The sequence below is a fragment of the Palaemon carinicauda genome, chromosome 31, assembly GCF_036898095.1.
Source record: "Palaemon carinicauda isolate YSFRI2023 chromosome 31, ASM3689809v2, whole genome shotgun sequence".
NCBI lineage: Eukaryota > Metazoa > Arthropoda > Malacostraca > Decapoda > Palaemonidae > Palaemon > Palaemon carinicauda.
Window position 1 is genome coordinate 7606478 of NC_090755.1, and position 16416 is coordinate 7622893.

The 16416-nt window shown below is 36.9% G+C and overlaps 1 protein-coding gene across 3 annotated transcripts in view; it reads left to right on the forward strand.

The window, feature by feature from the left end:
• The window catches only part of LOC137624250 (uncharacterized), a 75305-nt gene that overhangs the window by 5993 nt on the left and 52896 nt on the right, over window positions 1-16416 (forward strand). For 2 of the 3 annotated variants that reach the window (XM_068354764.1, XM_068354762.1), the window contains exons 2-4: window positions 6497-10551; window positions 10756-10966; window positions 11089-13793. In XM_068354764.1, coding sequence (XP_068210865.1) covers window positions 8882-10551; window positions 10756-10966; window positions 11089-11505 — 2298 coding nt within the window. In that variant the 5' untranslated portion in view covers window positions 6497-8881 and the 3' untranslated portion in view covers window positions 11506-13793. Of the gene's footprint in view, window positions 1-5591; window positions 5831-6496; window positions 10552-10755; window positions 10967-11088; window positions 13794-16416 lie in introns of those variants that run through there. The other variant, XM_068354763.1, reaches the window with a different exon arrangement.

Consider the following 16416-nt stretch of genomic DNA (forward strand, 5'->3'; position numbering starts at 1 on the left):
GAGGTGATAAAGGGTTACCCATTGCCATTCCAAATTTTTGCTCATAAAAATTCCCATTAAAAGTAAATTTACAATCTTTGATGCACATTTTAATCAATTCTAACATAGTATTACATGGCAGAGAAAATTCATAATTAGGCAACTCTTCGGTTAAAAAATCTAATAAATCATCAACTGGAACTTTAGTAAAAAGTGATGTCACGTCAAAACTTATCATTTTAAATTCAAAATCAATATTGTAACTTCTTAAACGATTAAGGAAATCAACATTATTTTTCACAGAGAAGCCAGAAATGTTTCCTAACAAGGGGGACAACTCTTTAACAAGCCATTTTGATAGGTTATACACCGATGACCCCACAGAACTAATTATGGGTCGAACTGGATTATTAGGTTTATGTGTTTTGATTAACCCGTACATATAAGGCAACGATGCACACACAGTACAAAATCTTTTAATCAATCCATCTTTTCCTCGTAATAATGTTTTTATTTTCTTATTAAAATTACTATTGACCTTTTCAAGTGGGTTAAAATTAAGAATGGAATAAGTTTCTTCGTCACTTAAAATTTCTAACATTTTATCAACATAGTCATTCTTGTTCATCAACACAAGTGTATTAGATTTGTCTGCTTTTGTTATATGAAGACTTTCGTCCTTTTTTAGTTTCCTGTAAGCATTTAAAAACCTATTGGGCACATTAGCGTAACATTTAACAGAGGAAGCCCCATAAACTATACCCTTACAAATATTAAATTCTTCATTAGACAAAGATCCAAATTTTTCCAAATTACAAAATGATTTACCTATTTCTACCCAATCCACTTTCTTATCGCAAACAGAAAAGTTGATACCATACCCAAGAGCTGCGATAGTAACTTTATCTAGTACTTTATCTGAAAGATTGCAAATAAATCGTGGGTTAGCATTCTTGTTCCAATCACTGTTTTCTATGAGACGTTCAAGTTTATGATCGAGTCCGCTCTTCAAACGACGACACTGGTTTCTCAGTTTATCATAACAATAATCAAGTAACTGTGGTTTCCAATCAGACGGGATGGCTTGATTAAAACTATATCTTTTGGATCTTAGGAGTCTGAAATTTTCTTCAACATCCACTTTTGTTAACTCAATGTATTTCTGCAGAATAAGTCGTTGATATTCCTCAAATGGTTTGTCTGAAAGATGGTGATGTTTCTTGGATAAAAAAGATCTAGGCATGACATGTTCATTCAAACACTTACGTAGAAATTCAAGTTGTAACTTCAGCTTGTGGGCTTTGATAAGAGAAGAACGGAATCCAGTCACAAAAGGTAGTAGTGACGGGTAGAGTATCCGAAAGGTAGCAAAAATCGTGAAGAGTCGCCTGGCATCCATAATGCTTTACTGCCACAAGGATCACGTGACTTGGTATACGCAAAAGCCAGTAGGAAATAATAAAAAGCTTTAGTACCAAGCGCTTTCGTGCATTTTAATACACTTCTTCAGGGTACAATAAAAAGTGAGACATAGTTGAAGGACGTCAATAAGTAAAATAGCATAAAAACAAAAAACTAAAATTTGTTTTGAACAGTAGAGAAATGATAGAAAAACATAGTCAGCTAACTAGCATTGTCAAACAATCAAACAACCCACAGCCAAAATTTGTACTTGAACGGAAACTGGTCATAAACACACATAAAAAAGGTAAACACAAATTATATAATTCTTAATTGTTGAACAATATTGGTCATGATGAAATTATCCAATTTATATAAACCAGCACTAATATTAAAAACACAATCCGACTTTATCTTAATAATACTTGATTCTATAATATTTCTCTTCACAACATCTTTACAGAATAACAGCTCTTTAGATTTCTTCCAGTCTATCAAGTGATTATATTCATTCATGTGAACGAATAGTGCGTTAGACATATTACCAACTCGAACACAGTATTTATGTTGATTTATCCTTGTTGCCAGCATTTTACCACTTTGCCCAATATATTTCAAATTACAACCACTACATGGAATTTCATATATGCAGCCTACACTATTACACGGAGAGTTCTTTATCAAAATACACTTTATAGTAGAAGAATTTCTAAAAACAACATTAACATTAAAACATCTTAAAATTTTTGGTAGACAGAGAAAACTATCATTATACGGTAAAACTAATAAATTATCATGATTAAAAGATGTTACAATGTCAATTGCATAATAAGTTTTTTTGGCTTTTTGTAATGCTACGTCAACTAAGTATCTTGGGTACTTCAAATTAAAGGCAATTTCGTATATTCTTAAAAACTCATCATCTAAAAATTCTGGGCAACAAACTCTAAGAGCTCTCAAAAACATTGAGGAAAAAACAGAGAGTTTTACTTTAATATGGTGATTAGAATAAAAGTGAATGTAAGACGATACATTGGTGGGTTTTCTAAAAACGCTAAACTTAAAACTATTATTATGTCTATGAACATTTACGTCTAAAAAGGGCAGAACAGAATTTCTTTCTTCCTCAATTGTAAAATTAATAGAAGGGACCAATGAGTTTAGTCTAAGTAAAAAAACAGATACATCTTCATTTAAAGGCCATATACAAAAAATGTCATCAACATAACGAGACCACAAAACTCTTCCCGGCAAAATATTCACTAAAAGCTTCTTCTCAAAAAATTCCATATAAATATTACTTAAAAGAGGTGATAAAGGGTTACCCATTGCCATTCCAAATTTTTGCTCATAAAAATTCCCATTAAAAGTAAATTTACAATCTTTGATGCACATTTTAATCAATTCTAACATAGTATTACATGGCAGAGAAAATTCATAATTAGGCAACTCTTCGGTTAAAAAATCTAATAAATCATCAACTGGAACTTTAGTAAAAAGTGATGTCACGTCAAAACTTATCATTTTAAATTCAAAATCAATATTGTAACTTCTTAAACGATTAAGGAAATCAACATTATTTTTCACAGAGAAGCGATTCCTTAATCGTTTAAGAAGTTACAATATTGATTTTGAATTTAAAATGATAAGTTTTGACGTGACATCACTTTTTACTAAAGTTCCAGTTGATGATTTATTAGATTTTTTAACCGAAGAGTTGCCTAATTATGAATTTTCTCTGCCATGTAATACTATGTTAGAATTGATTAAAATGTGCATCAAAGATTGTAAATTTACTTTTAATGGGAATTTTTATGAGCAAAAATTTGGAATGGCAATGGGTAACCCTTTATCACCTCTTTTAAGTAATATTTATATGGAATTTTTTGAGAAGAAGCTTTTAGTGAATATTTTGCCGGGAAGAGTTTTGTGGTCTCGTTATGTTGATGACATTTTTTGTATATGGCCTTTAAATGAAGATGTATCTGTTTTTTTACTTAGACTAAACTCATTGGTCCCTTCTATTAATTTTACAATTGAGGAAGAAAGAAATTCTGTTCTGCCCTTTTTAGACGTAAATGTTCATAGACATAATAATAGTTTTAAGTTTAGCGTTTTTAGAAAACCCACCAATGTATCGTCTTACATTCACTTTTATTCTAATCACCATATTAAAGTAAAACTCTCTGTTTTTTCCTCAATGTTTTTGAGAGCTCTTAGAGTTTGTTGCCCAGAATTTTTAGATGATGAGTTTTTAAGAATATACGAAATTGCCTTTAATTTGAAGTACCCAAGATACTTAGTTGACGTAGCATTACAAAAAGCCAAAAAAACTTATTATGCAATTGACATTGTAACATCTTTTAATCATGATAATTTATTAGTTTTACCGTATAATGATAGTTTTCTCTGTCTACCAAAAATTTTAAGATGTTTTAATGTTAATGTTGTTTTTAGAAATTCTTCTACTATAAAGTGTATTTTGATAAAGAACTCTCCGTGTAATAGTGTAGGCTGCATATATGAAATTCCATGTAGTGGTTGTAATTTGAAATATATTGGGCAAAGTGGTAAAATGCTGGCAACAAGGATAAATCAACATAAATACTGTGTTCGAGTTGGTAATATGTCTAACGCACTATTCGTTCACATGAATGAATATAATCACTTGATAGACTGGAAGAAATCTAAAGAGCTGTTATTCTGTAAAGATGTTGTGAAGAGAAATATTATAGAATCAAGTATTATTAAGATAAAGTCGGATTGTGTTTTTAATATTAGTGCTGGTTTATATAAATTGGATAATTTCATCATGACCAATATTGTTCAACAATTAAGAATTATATAATTTGTGTTTACCTTTTTTATGTGTGTTTATGACCAGTTTCCGTTCAAGTACAAATTTTGGCTGTGGGTTGTTTGATTGTTTGACAATGCTAGTTAGCTGACTATGTTTTTCTATCATTTCTCTACTGTTCAAAACAAATTTTAGTTTTTTGTTTTTATGCTATTTTACTTATTGACGTCCTTCAACTATGTCTCACTTTTTATTGTACCCTGAAGAAGTGTATTAAAATGCACGAAAGCGCTTGGTACTAAAGCTTTTTATTATTTCCTACTGGCTTTTGCGTATACCAAGTCACGTGATCCTTGTGGCAGTAAAGCATATATATATATATATATATATATATATATATATATATATATATATATATATATATATATATATATATATATATATATATATATATTTGCAACGAACCACAAATATTGGCCTTATGGCCATGTATAATTCTTTTTTCTTTATGTCCTGGCTTCTAATGGAGTGGGAGCTAGGAGGGGTGAGCCTAGCTGATACCCGAACCAATTTTGCTTCCTACAACCAGTCAAATCACCTGTCAGAGAGTTTGAAATTGAAAGTCTGCCGGAGTTTGGGTGGTGGGTGTGGTCATGAGGCCTTTTAATATATAGTTCTATAATTAGCTTAGGATAGCTGAAATGTGTACCATTCAATCACAGTCTAGAATTGTAGCATTTAACTTAACAAATGAAGAATGGATAGTGCCAGACATTTTATGCGGGGGAATGACCTTGTCAGACTTACGTAACTGACCCTTCCCAACTAGGCTAGATTAGCTGAAAAGCGAACCAGATAATAACTATTGGAAAATGATCAGCAGATTCCCTTCTACAAGAAATGCATACTGCCAGACTGTTTCATTGGTGGGGTACCCCTGCCAGACACACCCAAAGTGCCACACCCAATAATTAGGCTAAATCAGCTGAAAAGCGAACCAGATAAAAACTATTGGAAAATGATCAGCCGGTTCCCTTGTATAAGAAATGCATAGTGCCAGACTGTTTCAATGGCGGTGTACCCCTGCCAGACACAGCAAATGTTTCACATCCACAGTACAATAAAAACAGGGTCTTAAGAAATTTACAACTTAAAAGAGTAAATTAACTAAATGTTTTCTGGTGACCTAGCCAGAGGTTGAATTTGTTTACTTAGCAATATTATGTTTTACGGTTTAAGGATTAGAATACAATAAGTTGGACAAGGTAAGGTGATTAGTTTTAATAACCTTTGAATTAAAAAAATATGTCTTTTTATATTTTCTATTCTAGTTGAATAGACCAAACTGACTGAATGAGTTAATTCAAATCCTGTGTATGAGCGTTATGTACATGTGCATCACCAGACACAATGTGAAGCATGATCAAAGGACTATAAAACAATATAAAGTAAGCTGTCACTTCCGTCAATGCATGCAATGTCCATCGGGTCCATCTCCCATAGATGACAATTTTTCAGATACCAGGAATGGACCAGGCAAGCCCTTCAAATCAATCCGAAGATCATGCCAACCCTCCAGGATGTTAAATGAATAATGAGGAAACCGCCCAGAATTAAGTTATGGACACTACACCTTCCACACTCCCCAATGGGGTACATCAGACCATTGATCCACTACTCTGAATCTTTTACCATAGATGGCTGATCTGGCTCTCATTTTGTTCAAACAGCCCATGGCCAGGTTGCACAATCCTTTTTTTCATTAATGTTGGCATTAGTGCTAACGCCAGGATTTCAAAGTACTAAAAAGTCAACTAAATGTTATAAAATATCAAAAGTTGTAATACAGAATAAAAGATGGTAAATTCAGTGTGATCAAACATGAAAAAAATTATTGTTTGGTGCATTGTAATTTACTTTTTAGCACTTTGAAATGCTGGTGTTAGCGCTAACGCCATATTGAAAAATCTGATTGTGCAACCGGGCCCATATCTATAATGCTTATATAATTCATTTCAAATAAGGATTACATGTACCGGCATTCATTCAGCAATTATCCGAAAACCCTCTTCAGCAGAGGAGGATTAACTCATTTTAAAAGACCAATAATAACCTTGCAATTGTAACAGAATATGATAGGATTTTAGTTTTTAGCTGTAAGAAAAGTTTTCTTTCTGAAACCCATAGCTTACCTTACCTGAAACGGCTTATCAATCATTAATCTTGTCAGTCATACTAGTAAAGTTTGAAGGACCTCATCCTGAATCTCAAGATTAAGTCGAAAGTTTCTAAAGCATGTCATGTCATATCACATTTCAGGAAGACACAAAATGCTTCATCTGTGGGCTTCATACAGATGATGACAGAAAGCTAAGGCCAGTTGAGACAACAGGACCGTCACTGAAGAATGCAGCAGCCAATTGATCTAAACTGAAGAGTGACAAATTTGAAAATGCAACAAAACAGAATGAGGATGATGGAGTTGAGGGCAGAGTTTACCATCCTATTTGCTATCGACAATATGTTGCTGTAAAGAAGAGGCCTAGAAGTGAACAGGAGGAGGAAACAACTGCAAAGAGACTAAGGGTTGAGACAAGAAGAACTAGTTCCTTGCCCGAGACTGAGCATCGTGGTATCTTGAAATCGAAATGCATATTTTGTGGTAAGGAAAGGAAAAAGAAGAAAGGAAAAGAAGACCCCCTGATAAACGTTAGTACAAAAGATGGTTGTCGGACACTTTTTGAGCGTGCACCAAGGTCGAAGAACGAATATTTTAAGAACTTCATCATGAGCATGATGAGTGAAGCTGATTTAATAGCCAAGGAAGAAAAGTACCACAAGTCTTGCAGAATAGATTTCATGCATGAAACTGATATTAAGCAATCGAACTCTGGGTCATCAAGGGATGTCCACAAAAAGGCATATGGATCACTTTACAGTACAATACAACAGCAAGTCGTACAAAACAAGGGGTCACTGCTGATTTCATCATTGCTCAATAGATACAGAGAGGAATATTGCAGTAATGGTGGTGATTTCAAGGATGTTGCTTCATACACACCCCAAAATCTGCGTAGGAAGATTCAAGATAGTTTTGGTGATAAGATCTGCATCACACTCGCTGATGCTCGGAGGGGGAATTACATTTACAATGCGTCGCTTTCTCAGGAGCAGGGAAAAGCACAGCTGTATGGTGATGCCAGGGAATACGAAGAAAATGAAAAACTTACTTGGGCAGCTCTCCATCTCCGGTCTCAGATGATGCAACTTCCAAAATCAAAAACCCCTAATCCAGCTACTGTGCAAAACCTCAAGGAATGTTCACCAGATATACCAAAGCAAGTGGACCAATTCTTCAGGACCCTCTTAACTGGCATTCCACCAACATTTCAGGGTTCGCAGAAGGGAGCAATGGACAGAAAGGTGTCATCATTGGCATCAGATGCCATTTTCAATGTCTCCCGTGGAACTATTAAGCCGTGGAAACACACTGTCATGGGTTTGGGATTAGCCTCTTTGACAGGGTCAAAAATAGCCTTGCAGGTTCTAAACAGAGCTGGTCACAGTCTCAGTTACAGCAACACGAAGGAATTAGAGACTGAGTTTGCCTACTACGTGTCATCGGATGGCCTCGATGCACCAGATGGTATTAGGCTTCTCCCTGATAGGGCCACTGGCTTCGTCTGGGACAACAATGATGCAAACGTGGAGACACTGGATGGAAAGTCAACACTTCACTCGACTGTTGGGCACATGTACCAAAATATAGCAGATGAGGACAGGACCAACAGTGCAGTCAGATTCAGCACCGTGAAGAGAAGAATCGAAGAACTTTTGTGGGAAGTGATCAAGATATCCAGCCTTATCGAATGTCCCTGAAGATGGCTCAGTTTACCAAGATCACCACTGGCCAAGAGAAAGCAGGTTCCCAAAGATACCAGAAGAGCCTCACAGCCCTAGATCTTTACTGGTTTCTCCAGGTCGAGAGAGGAAAGGTCCCTCTGTATGCTGGTTTCATGAGCAGATTTGAAACAGACCCCTTGCCACTCCAACGCATCTGCTACATGGACCCAATTTCAAAGTCGCCTACAGACAACTCAGTTGTCCGGGAAACTATGGTTCGAACACTGAATGTGGCCAAGGAAACAAAGCAAGAATACGCTGTTGTCACATACGATTTGGCAGTGGCGCTCAAGGCCTATTCAATCCAAGCCTTAGAATCACCCAAGTTCGACAAGCTGTTGATCTTGCTCGGCAACTTCCATGTGGAGCTAGCCTTTTATGGAGCCACCGGTACCATGATTGACGAGAGTGGGATAGAATTCATCTTAACTGAGGCAGATGTTCTCGCAGAGGGTTCAATGATGGGCTTTATCAAAGGCAAATTTTACAATTGTTGCACCAGAATCCATGAGTTACTCGCCACTGTCTTAGAGCAGAAGTTGTACCAACGATTTTTGCAGCAACTTTCACATGATGAACAGCATGCCTTCAATGATGCCCTGAACTGCATACCAGATGATTCACTTCAGCTTGATGACTACTTGTCAGATCCTATCATCACACAACACCTACAGAAGTACAATGATTACTTTGAATCAGTGTTAGAGGGAGCAATTGGACCCACCGCTCAATTCTGGGGAATGTACATATACTTCATCAACCGAGTCCATCGACAGCTACAGCGATGCATTAAAATGAACGATGTACGTAGACGGTTATATTGTCATATTGCCAGTGGTTCTAGATATCTTCTTTGCATTGAATCGGCCGAATTATGCTAGATGGGGGACCCTTTTTCTGCAGAAGTTGTCAACCACCAAGCCAGAAATCAAGGAAATTTTGAAGAAGGGCGCATTCACCATCAGACGAACAAAGAACAACTTCAGCCGATCAGCTATTGATTTGTCATTGGAACAGTCTGTTAATAGGGATGCGGCATCAAACATGAAAGGCATTGTTAACTTTCGCAACTCTGAAAATGCATTGCGGAGGTGGAATGTCACAATGACACAGAGGGCTATGGCAGTAACTGAGCTAAGAACATTTGCCGGGTTAGAAATTGGAGAAACTGCAAGTGCTCAGTGTCAAAAGTCCAGGATCAAGAAGGATCTTCATCAGATGAGGGTTCTCAGAGAGAAAATTGAGGAATTCTGCAATCCCTTCAGTGAGGAACCCCCAGAAAAACTAGTGAATCTTGCTTCAGGTCGGTCAGCATCACCTGAGACAGAAACATACCTATTAGGATCCATAAAGAGAGGTCAACAAGCCAGAAAGATATTTGAAGAGGAATGGGACAGAGAGCCAGCCAGATTTCTTAAACCTTTGAAAAGGATGACAGTCACCAATTTCTCAGGAGAATATGACAAAAAGAAGAAAAAGGGGAAAACACCAGCTGCACAGAATGCCAAAAAATGTGCAGAAAGCCTGAGAGACATATTCATCAAAATAATTGTTGTAGTTGCTGAACAGACCAACTTCAACCTCAGACGTGTACTCCAGTATCCCATAACCAAATACCCTCTTTCATTGTCACATGCTGATGGGGCCCCCTTGAAAACACAGAAGTCAGCTCTGCTCAAAAGACTCGAAAGCCTTCAGAAGAACCTGATCACCGAAGTACCAACTGATACTGTCCATATATTTGATGGAGGACTCCTTCTTCACACTGTGCTGTCCACTATGAACATCGGTGCCTCATTTGGATCAGTTGCCCAGACTATCCTCTCAACTGTTTGCAAAGGAAATGGAGATGAGGTCCATATCTGTCTTGACAAATACCTGCAAAACTCAATAAAAGACAGTGAAAGAAAGCTATGGGGAGCCGTTGATTTAAACTACAACATCACTGGAGCAGACCAGAAAATGAGACAGAGGGGTGACAAGTTGCTAAGCAATAGCACCTTCAAAAATGAACTTGGGAAATTTCTTCTGAGGGAGTGGCAGAAAGACCATTACTGGCATATCCTGAATGGAAAGACACTCTTTGCTTCCCATGGTGGAGACTGCATCCAGTACACCCCTACAGATGATCAACAAATCATCGTCACCAAGTCAACACATCTGCAAGCTGATCACGAGGAAGCAGATACCCTCATTGGGTTTCATCTTACAAAGCTAAAGTCAAGCACAGTGCTAGTGGGAGCCTCAGACACAGATGTTCTAGTGATCTTGATAGGGTTAATTGGCAATCAAAGACAAGAGGTCCGATCCATGACCACTGTTATTATGGACTACGAGACTGGCAACAACAGAAGATACATCAATGTGACAGATATCGTCAATGCCCTCGAGGAGCGTACCCCAGGATTGTCAAGAGCCATGCTAGGATACCATGCCTTCACTGGATGTGATTTCACCTCTGAATTTTACAGGTGACAAGATAATTTAACTTTTCTCCCACATAAAGAAACATCATATATTTTCTACATTTTTACAAGTTCTTATTATATTGAAGAATTTCATAGAATAGTACCCATAATGTTGTTTTAATCTAAGACAGATTGATACTTGTACTAGAAGTAACCTTAAGGCATATCTTTCAATATCAGTAAAGTTCAAACATTTCAAAATTACAGGAAAGGCAAAGTTAAACCCCTTGAGATAGTTGAGAAGGATGCAACTGGTCGATTTCTCAATCTCTTTATCAACATGTGTGAAAAAGATGGCAGGGTCGACATTGATGTAGCCTCCGAGTTCGTCTGCAAGATGTATGGCCAGACCAAAGAAACAGATGTAGATGAAGCTCGCCACAGCAAACTGATGCAAATGACTAGCAAAGTAGATAAGGTTGGTTCCTACCCTTCAGCATGATTAGAGAAAATGTAACTTTCTTCATGGAAATTAGTACCTGCATTTGCAGATATATGCTTACTGGTATATGCATTAATATTGCTCTTTTTTTATTTCAGAATAACCCCCTATTTAATATCAAGCGGATTGACTGTGCACTGCTACCACCGTCACGTCCAGCCCTAGAGAAACAACTGCAGAGGGCTCATTTTGTCACAGTGGTATGGAGCCATGCCGATCAAGCTTCTCCTGATCAAGGCCTGTCACTGACTGACTATGGTTGGTCAACCAACGAGGAATTATTGCAGCCAATGTGGTTTGATGGACCTGCTATTCCAGACACTTTGTTTACCCCTCCAGGCAGCACTGCATTAGAAAGTGATAGTGATGAAACAAGCATTCAAGTTGATTCAGATGAGGATATGCTTGATGAAGCTGATGGCATATCTGAACTAAGTGATTCCGATCTTTCAGATAATGAAATTTGGAGTGAGGACTCGGATGATTCAGAGTCAGATCCTGAGGATGACTGTTAAATACCAATACGAATATAATAAGTGACTTTAAAGGGACTAAGAATCTGCTACGGACTTATAGTATCCTCCTATACCGTAGAAACATACACATGAACATTACAAAACTTGAAATTCACAGTAATTCATTCAAATTATGCGTAAACTATCATAATTCTTTCAAACCCAATTTTTCTGAAATTTAGTGTGATTTGATCTAGGAATATGGCATTTCGGGAGTGTCTGGCAGGGGTACCCCACCAATGAAACAGTCTGGCACTATGCATTTCTTATACAAGGGAACCAGCTGATCATTTTCCATAGTTTTTATCTGGTTCGCTTTTCAGCTGATCTAGCCTAATTATTGGGTGTGGCACTTCGGGAGTGTCTGGCAGGGGTACACCACCATTGAAACAGTCTGGCAGTATGCATTTCTTGTAGAAGGGAATCTACTGATCATTTTCCAATAGTTTTTATCTGGTTCGCTTTTCAGCTGACCTAGCCTAATTATGGGGTGTGGCATTTTGGGTGTGTCTGGCAGGGGTACCCCACCATTGAAACAGTCTGGCAGTGTGCATTTCTCGTATAATGCCTCACTCTTAAAATCACGTTTGCGGGCACTCTATCAACTAATAGATAGAAGCAAAGCTTTTTGGCGTATATAGGTAATTGAATTGTTTTTTTTTAATAACAAACAACAATATTAATGAAAAGTTTAAGTTTTACTTGTATTATTTTCTACGTTAGAATAAGTTGAGATAATACCTTTTTATCATTTGGCAACGTATTGAGGTATTTTGTACTCTCCTTTTAGATTCATTTACTCGGCTAGAAGCTCTCTGTTGGAGTTTTGCAACTTAAAATATATACTCTTACATCCAGTGTTGTCCTCATACTTTTCCCAATTTCTGGTATTTAAATAAATTTTCTTTGTTATCTTCTTTGCTGATGTCACAAGCATCATTTGCGTATTTCCACCTGAAATTTGTTTTTTTTTACGTTGAGCACTTTTGACCTCGCTTTCATGACTTGAGTTATCAATATCCATTTCTCCTTGGACCATTTTTTTTTTTACAAATTTCTATATTTTCATCCATTTCTTATTTTCTTTAATTGTTTCCTCTATCTTTTCCATATTTTTTTCTTAATATTTTTCAGCCCTTTCATCCAAGTCCCTAACGCATCTATTTCCATTTTATATTTCATACAAATTTCATCAGTGCTGGGATTGATCTTCAACTATTTCGCTGACAATAGTTTCTGATGTAACGAAGCAGCGTTATTTTCATAAGGTCTATTCTACAAGACACTAGCCATAAACACTGCACCAGTTCCCAAAAGAATTTTTACGATGAATTCTTAAATATTCACTAGACCTAGGTTCAGCTATACCTAGACCGTGGACTAGACTTATGTCATACTTACAGATCTTAGCAAATTCATATAATTCCTCTACCTGTAATATTCACTGTGTTTTACCATTGTCGTGAAAGACTAAATATTATACGTGGTGATTTATCTTGGTAGTAAGGAAGTGATAGAGCTTTGTATTAACAAACATTTCAAACGTACCAGTACCTGTCTGCTGGTACTGAACTTGTTATCATCTCTAGTTGTTTTTATTACATAGTTACCTGTTATTATCATTTATTTCATGTTGTCAAATTCTTTTAGAATTATTTTAACTACTATTATCTATAATTTTCTAACTTCGGTGACCAACTTCATTCGGAGACCAATTTTTTTTATTATTTCCAGTTGTTTTTATTACTCATTTATCTGTTATTCTCATTTATTTCATGGAGTCAAATTCTTTTAGAGTTAGTTAGAATATTATATGAATAATTGTAATTCTCCAGAAACCACATTTTCTAGAACAAATTTCTCGAAAAAAAAATTAGGAAGAAGGCTAAGCAGGTTGTTGTAGCCGACTGGCGCCAGGGTTGCCATTCGTTCGATAATTATCGTACATGTACGAATATTTTGTGGGTCTGGTCTGGTGCGATGTGCGATACATACCTTAGGTATATACATATGTGTATGTGTGTTTAATTAAACAATTATACTAAAATATTTTGAAATAAGTCAATCATGTAATTCCATAATAATTATTTCGAAAGTGTTTACGATAATTTTGGGTGAAAACGATAATTTGAAGGCTTATGTACGGTAATCCAGTGGAAATCTGGCAACTCTGACTAGCGGAGTAGCGGTTCAGTTGTTGTGGCGCCGTTTATCACTTGACATTGTTAACCAACTCGCAAGCTATTCTCGAATATACACAAACTGTGCTGTCAGTCATCATGTGAAAGGTATGAATAATTTGCCATCTACGGAATCTGATGTTGTAGTGTAACTGTTAAGTCCCATTTGTAAATCGGCTAATGTTTCAGAAGCTTTTTCTGTTTAGGACGAAGGAAAATTTTGGTAACCAGTCGATCTTTGAGTCCGATTTCCATTTGGATATTAAAACATTTCGGTAAGTTGTCATTGATTGGTACTGAATTGAGTGTGTTTTAGCAATCCGAGCTTTAATGTTTATTTGAGTTTAGTGATTTTTCTACGTCGCTTAAGATTCTTAAGCGACGTAGAAAAATACGAGCAATAAGAGTCTACTCTTAAGTTAAGAGTAGACTCGTATTGCTACTTGTTGCATGTGGGCTAGGTCTAGTTTAGGCCTATGGTATGCGGGTAAATTTATAGAATAGTTCAATAAAAGTTTTGGAGACATTTAAGATTGTTATTTTATGCAGTTTAGGATGTTTTGTGTTCAATTATAGAATAGTGCAATATTTAGGACGTTGAAATTCATAATTGAATAGATCTTTGCAAATACTATTTTGAATCCCATACACTACTGGCGGAACGAAGTTACAGATTCTAATAAAAGATGCCCGTTTTGGTCCAATTGTCATCTTGGCACAGGCCATTGGGTAAAGTTTTACTTACTGTCAGGGAATCATTCATTCACATCCATGAACATAATGTATAGAGAAGAAAAGGTTTGCATTTAGAATTTATTTGTGACAAAAATAATTGTCATTTTTTGAAGGAAACGGGCGTTTTTCTATAGGGGAAAGTTGGTTTTTATTAGGAAAGGTTACCCAGGCGGTAAGTACAGTAATACGGGCCATTGAGCCTCCTTCCACCCAGTAGCTCAGAAAAAAACAGTCATAGTTTGTGCTATTGGAGCGTTTGTAGGGTGACGGCGAGATCCCGTAGTAAACGGGAATATTCTGAACTGTGGCCGTCGTTCTAAAAACGATTTTGGCGGGAGAAGCTAACTTAAAAAACCCACCTAACCTATGCTAAAAGCTGTATCCTTACCCAGGGGCTTTGCCCCCCCGGATCCCCCCCCCCCCCCCGGTCCCCCCCCCCTTACACAACAGTTTGCTTACCTACGAGTATGGCGGGAGAAGCTAACTTAAAAAACCCACCTAACCTATGCTAAAAGCTGTATCCTTACCCAGGGGCTTTGCCCCCCCGGATCCCCCCCCCCCCCGGTCCCCCCCCCCTTACACAACAGTTTGCTTACCTACGAGTATGGCGGGAGAAGCTAACTTAAAAAACCCACCTAACCTATGCTAAAAGCCGTGTCCTTACCCAGGGGGGCTGAGGCCCCCCCCCCCCCCCCCCCGGGCCCCCCCCCCCTTACACAACATATTTAAGATCCGTAGACCATTTCCAAACGTTTTTATTCTATACAAGATAACAGTCGGAGCGACAATAAGCAAATTAGGACGCTTGGCCATAGCGCTACAAACTACCCGTGCTTTTTTTCTGGAAGTTACTTCAAATAGAATAAAAGGAGAGTTTAATTTTGTATAAAAACTGGAAAAGTGAAATCAAGGAGGAGGAAGTGTATGACAATACATTTTTGTCAATTTTATTATTTAGAGCAAGGACAAACTCATTGGGCTTGAATATAAGAAACAGACACCAAGATGGAAATATAAACTGTGTATTCTGTGATGTAGAAGAAAATGCTAACCACTTTATATTATATTGTCCACATTTTAGTGATATAAGAATAAAAGCAATTGAGCTTCAACAACCATACGAAGAAGATAGTGCACAAACAGTTGGAAAATTCCTTTTTTGTGAAGAGAATATTGAAAATAAGAAAAGTATACTACAACAAATGTGGATGAAAAGAGAAAAACTAGTGAAAATAAGGAACACACAAAACTAAAAGACACAGAGGCGCCGTTGTAAAGGCTATGCCTCACCCCAGAACCTGAACCTGGACCTGAACCTGGGTAAAGATTTTGTATTCGGAGCCTTTGTAGTTTATGGGGACACGCCGAGAAACATGGACAACAACTAACCCAAACTTTCCCCCCTAACCTGACCTACAAGCTGTGTCCTTACCTTCCTAATGACCTAGGACCACTTTTGCTATCATACAAACCCAACCTAACCGAACCTAGTAATTCCCAGGTCACAAACCCTAGTCTGGGGCCAGCTCCCGGACCCCCTTCTTGGGCTGAACTTGGAAAATATGAAATGACTTCAAATTAGGGTATATCGGATCATAGTAAAGCACATATTCCCCATAAGGAAAAACGATTGGGCTAGTAATAAGAAAGATATCGCCCTGTCCCGATAAACTACATTCACCCCTCAGTTTGAAATTTTAGGCATGGGTTAGTTTATGTATAGCAAAAATGTTGATATTCATATTTTTTCTCCCCCACCCTTTCTCTATTACCCCCGCCCCCCTGAAATTCTCTAAAGAAAAAAAAATAATAAAAAGACTACGTCGTAACTATTACAACCTAAGAGTTGAAATTTGTGATAGACAGATATATAAGGTAATAAAGTAAGAGAGCAATTTTTCTTTTTTGATCATTATTTTGTTTTTACAAATATTTTTCAATTTTTGAAATATCTTGGATCAATTTCATGGAAAAAATAATCCCAGAATTTTCTTTG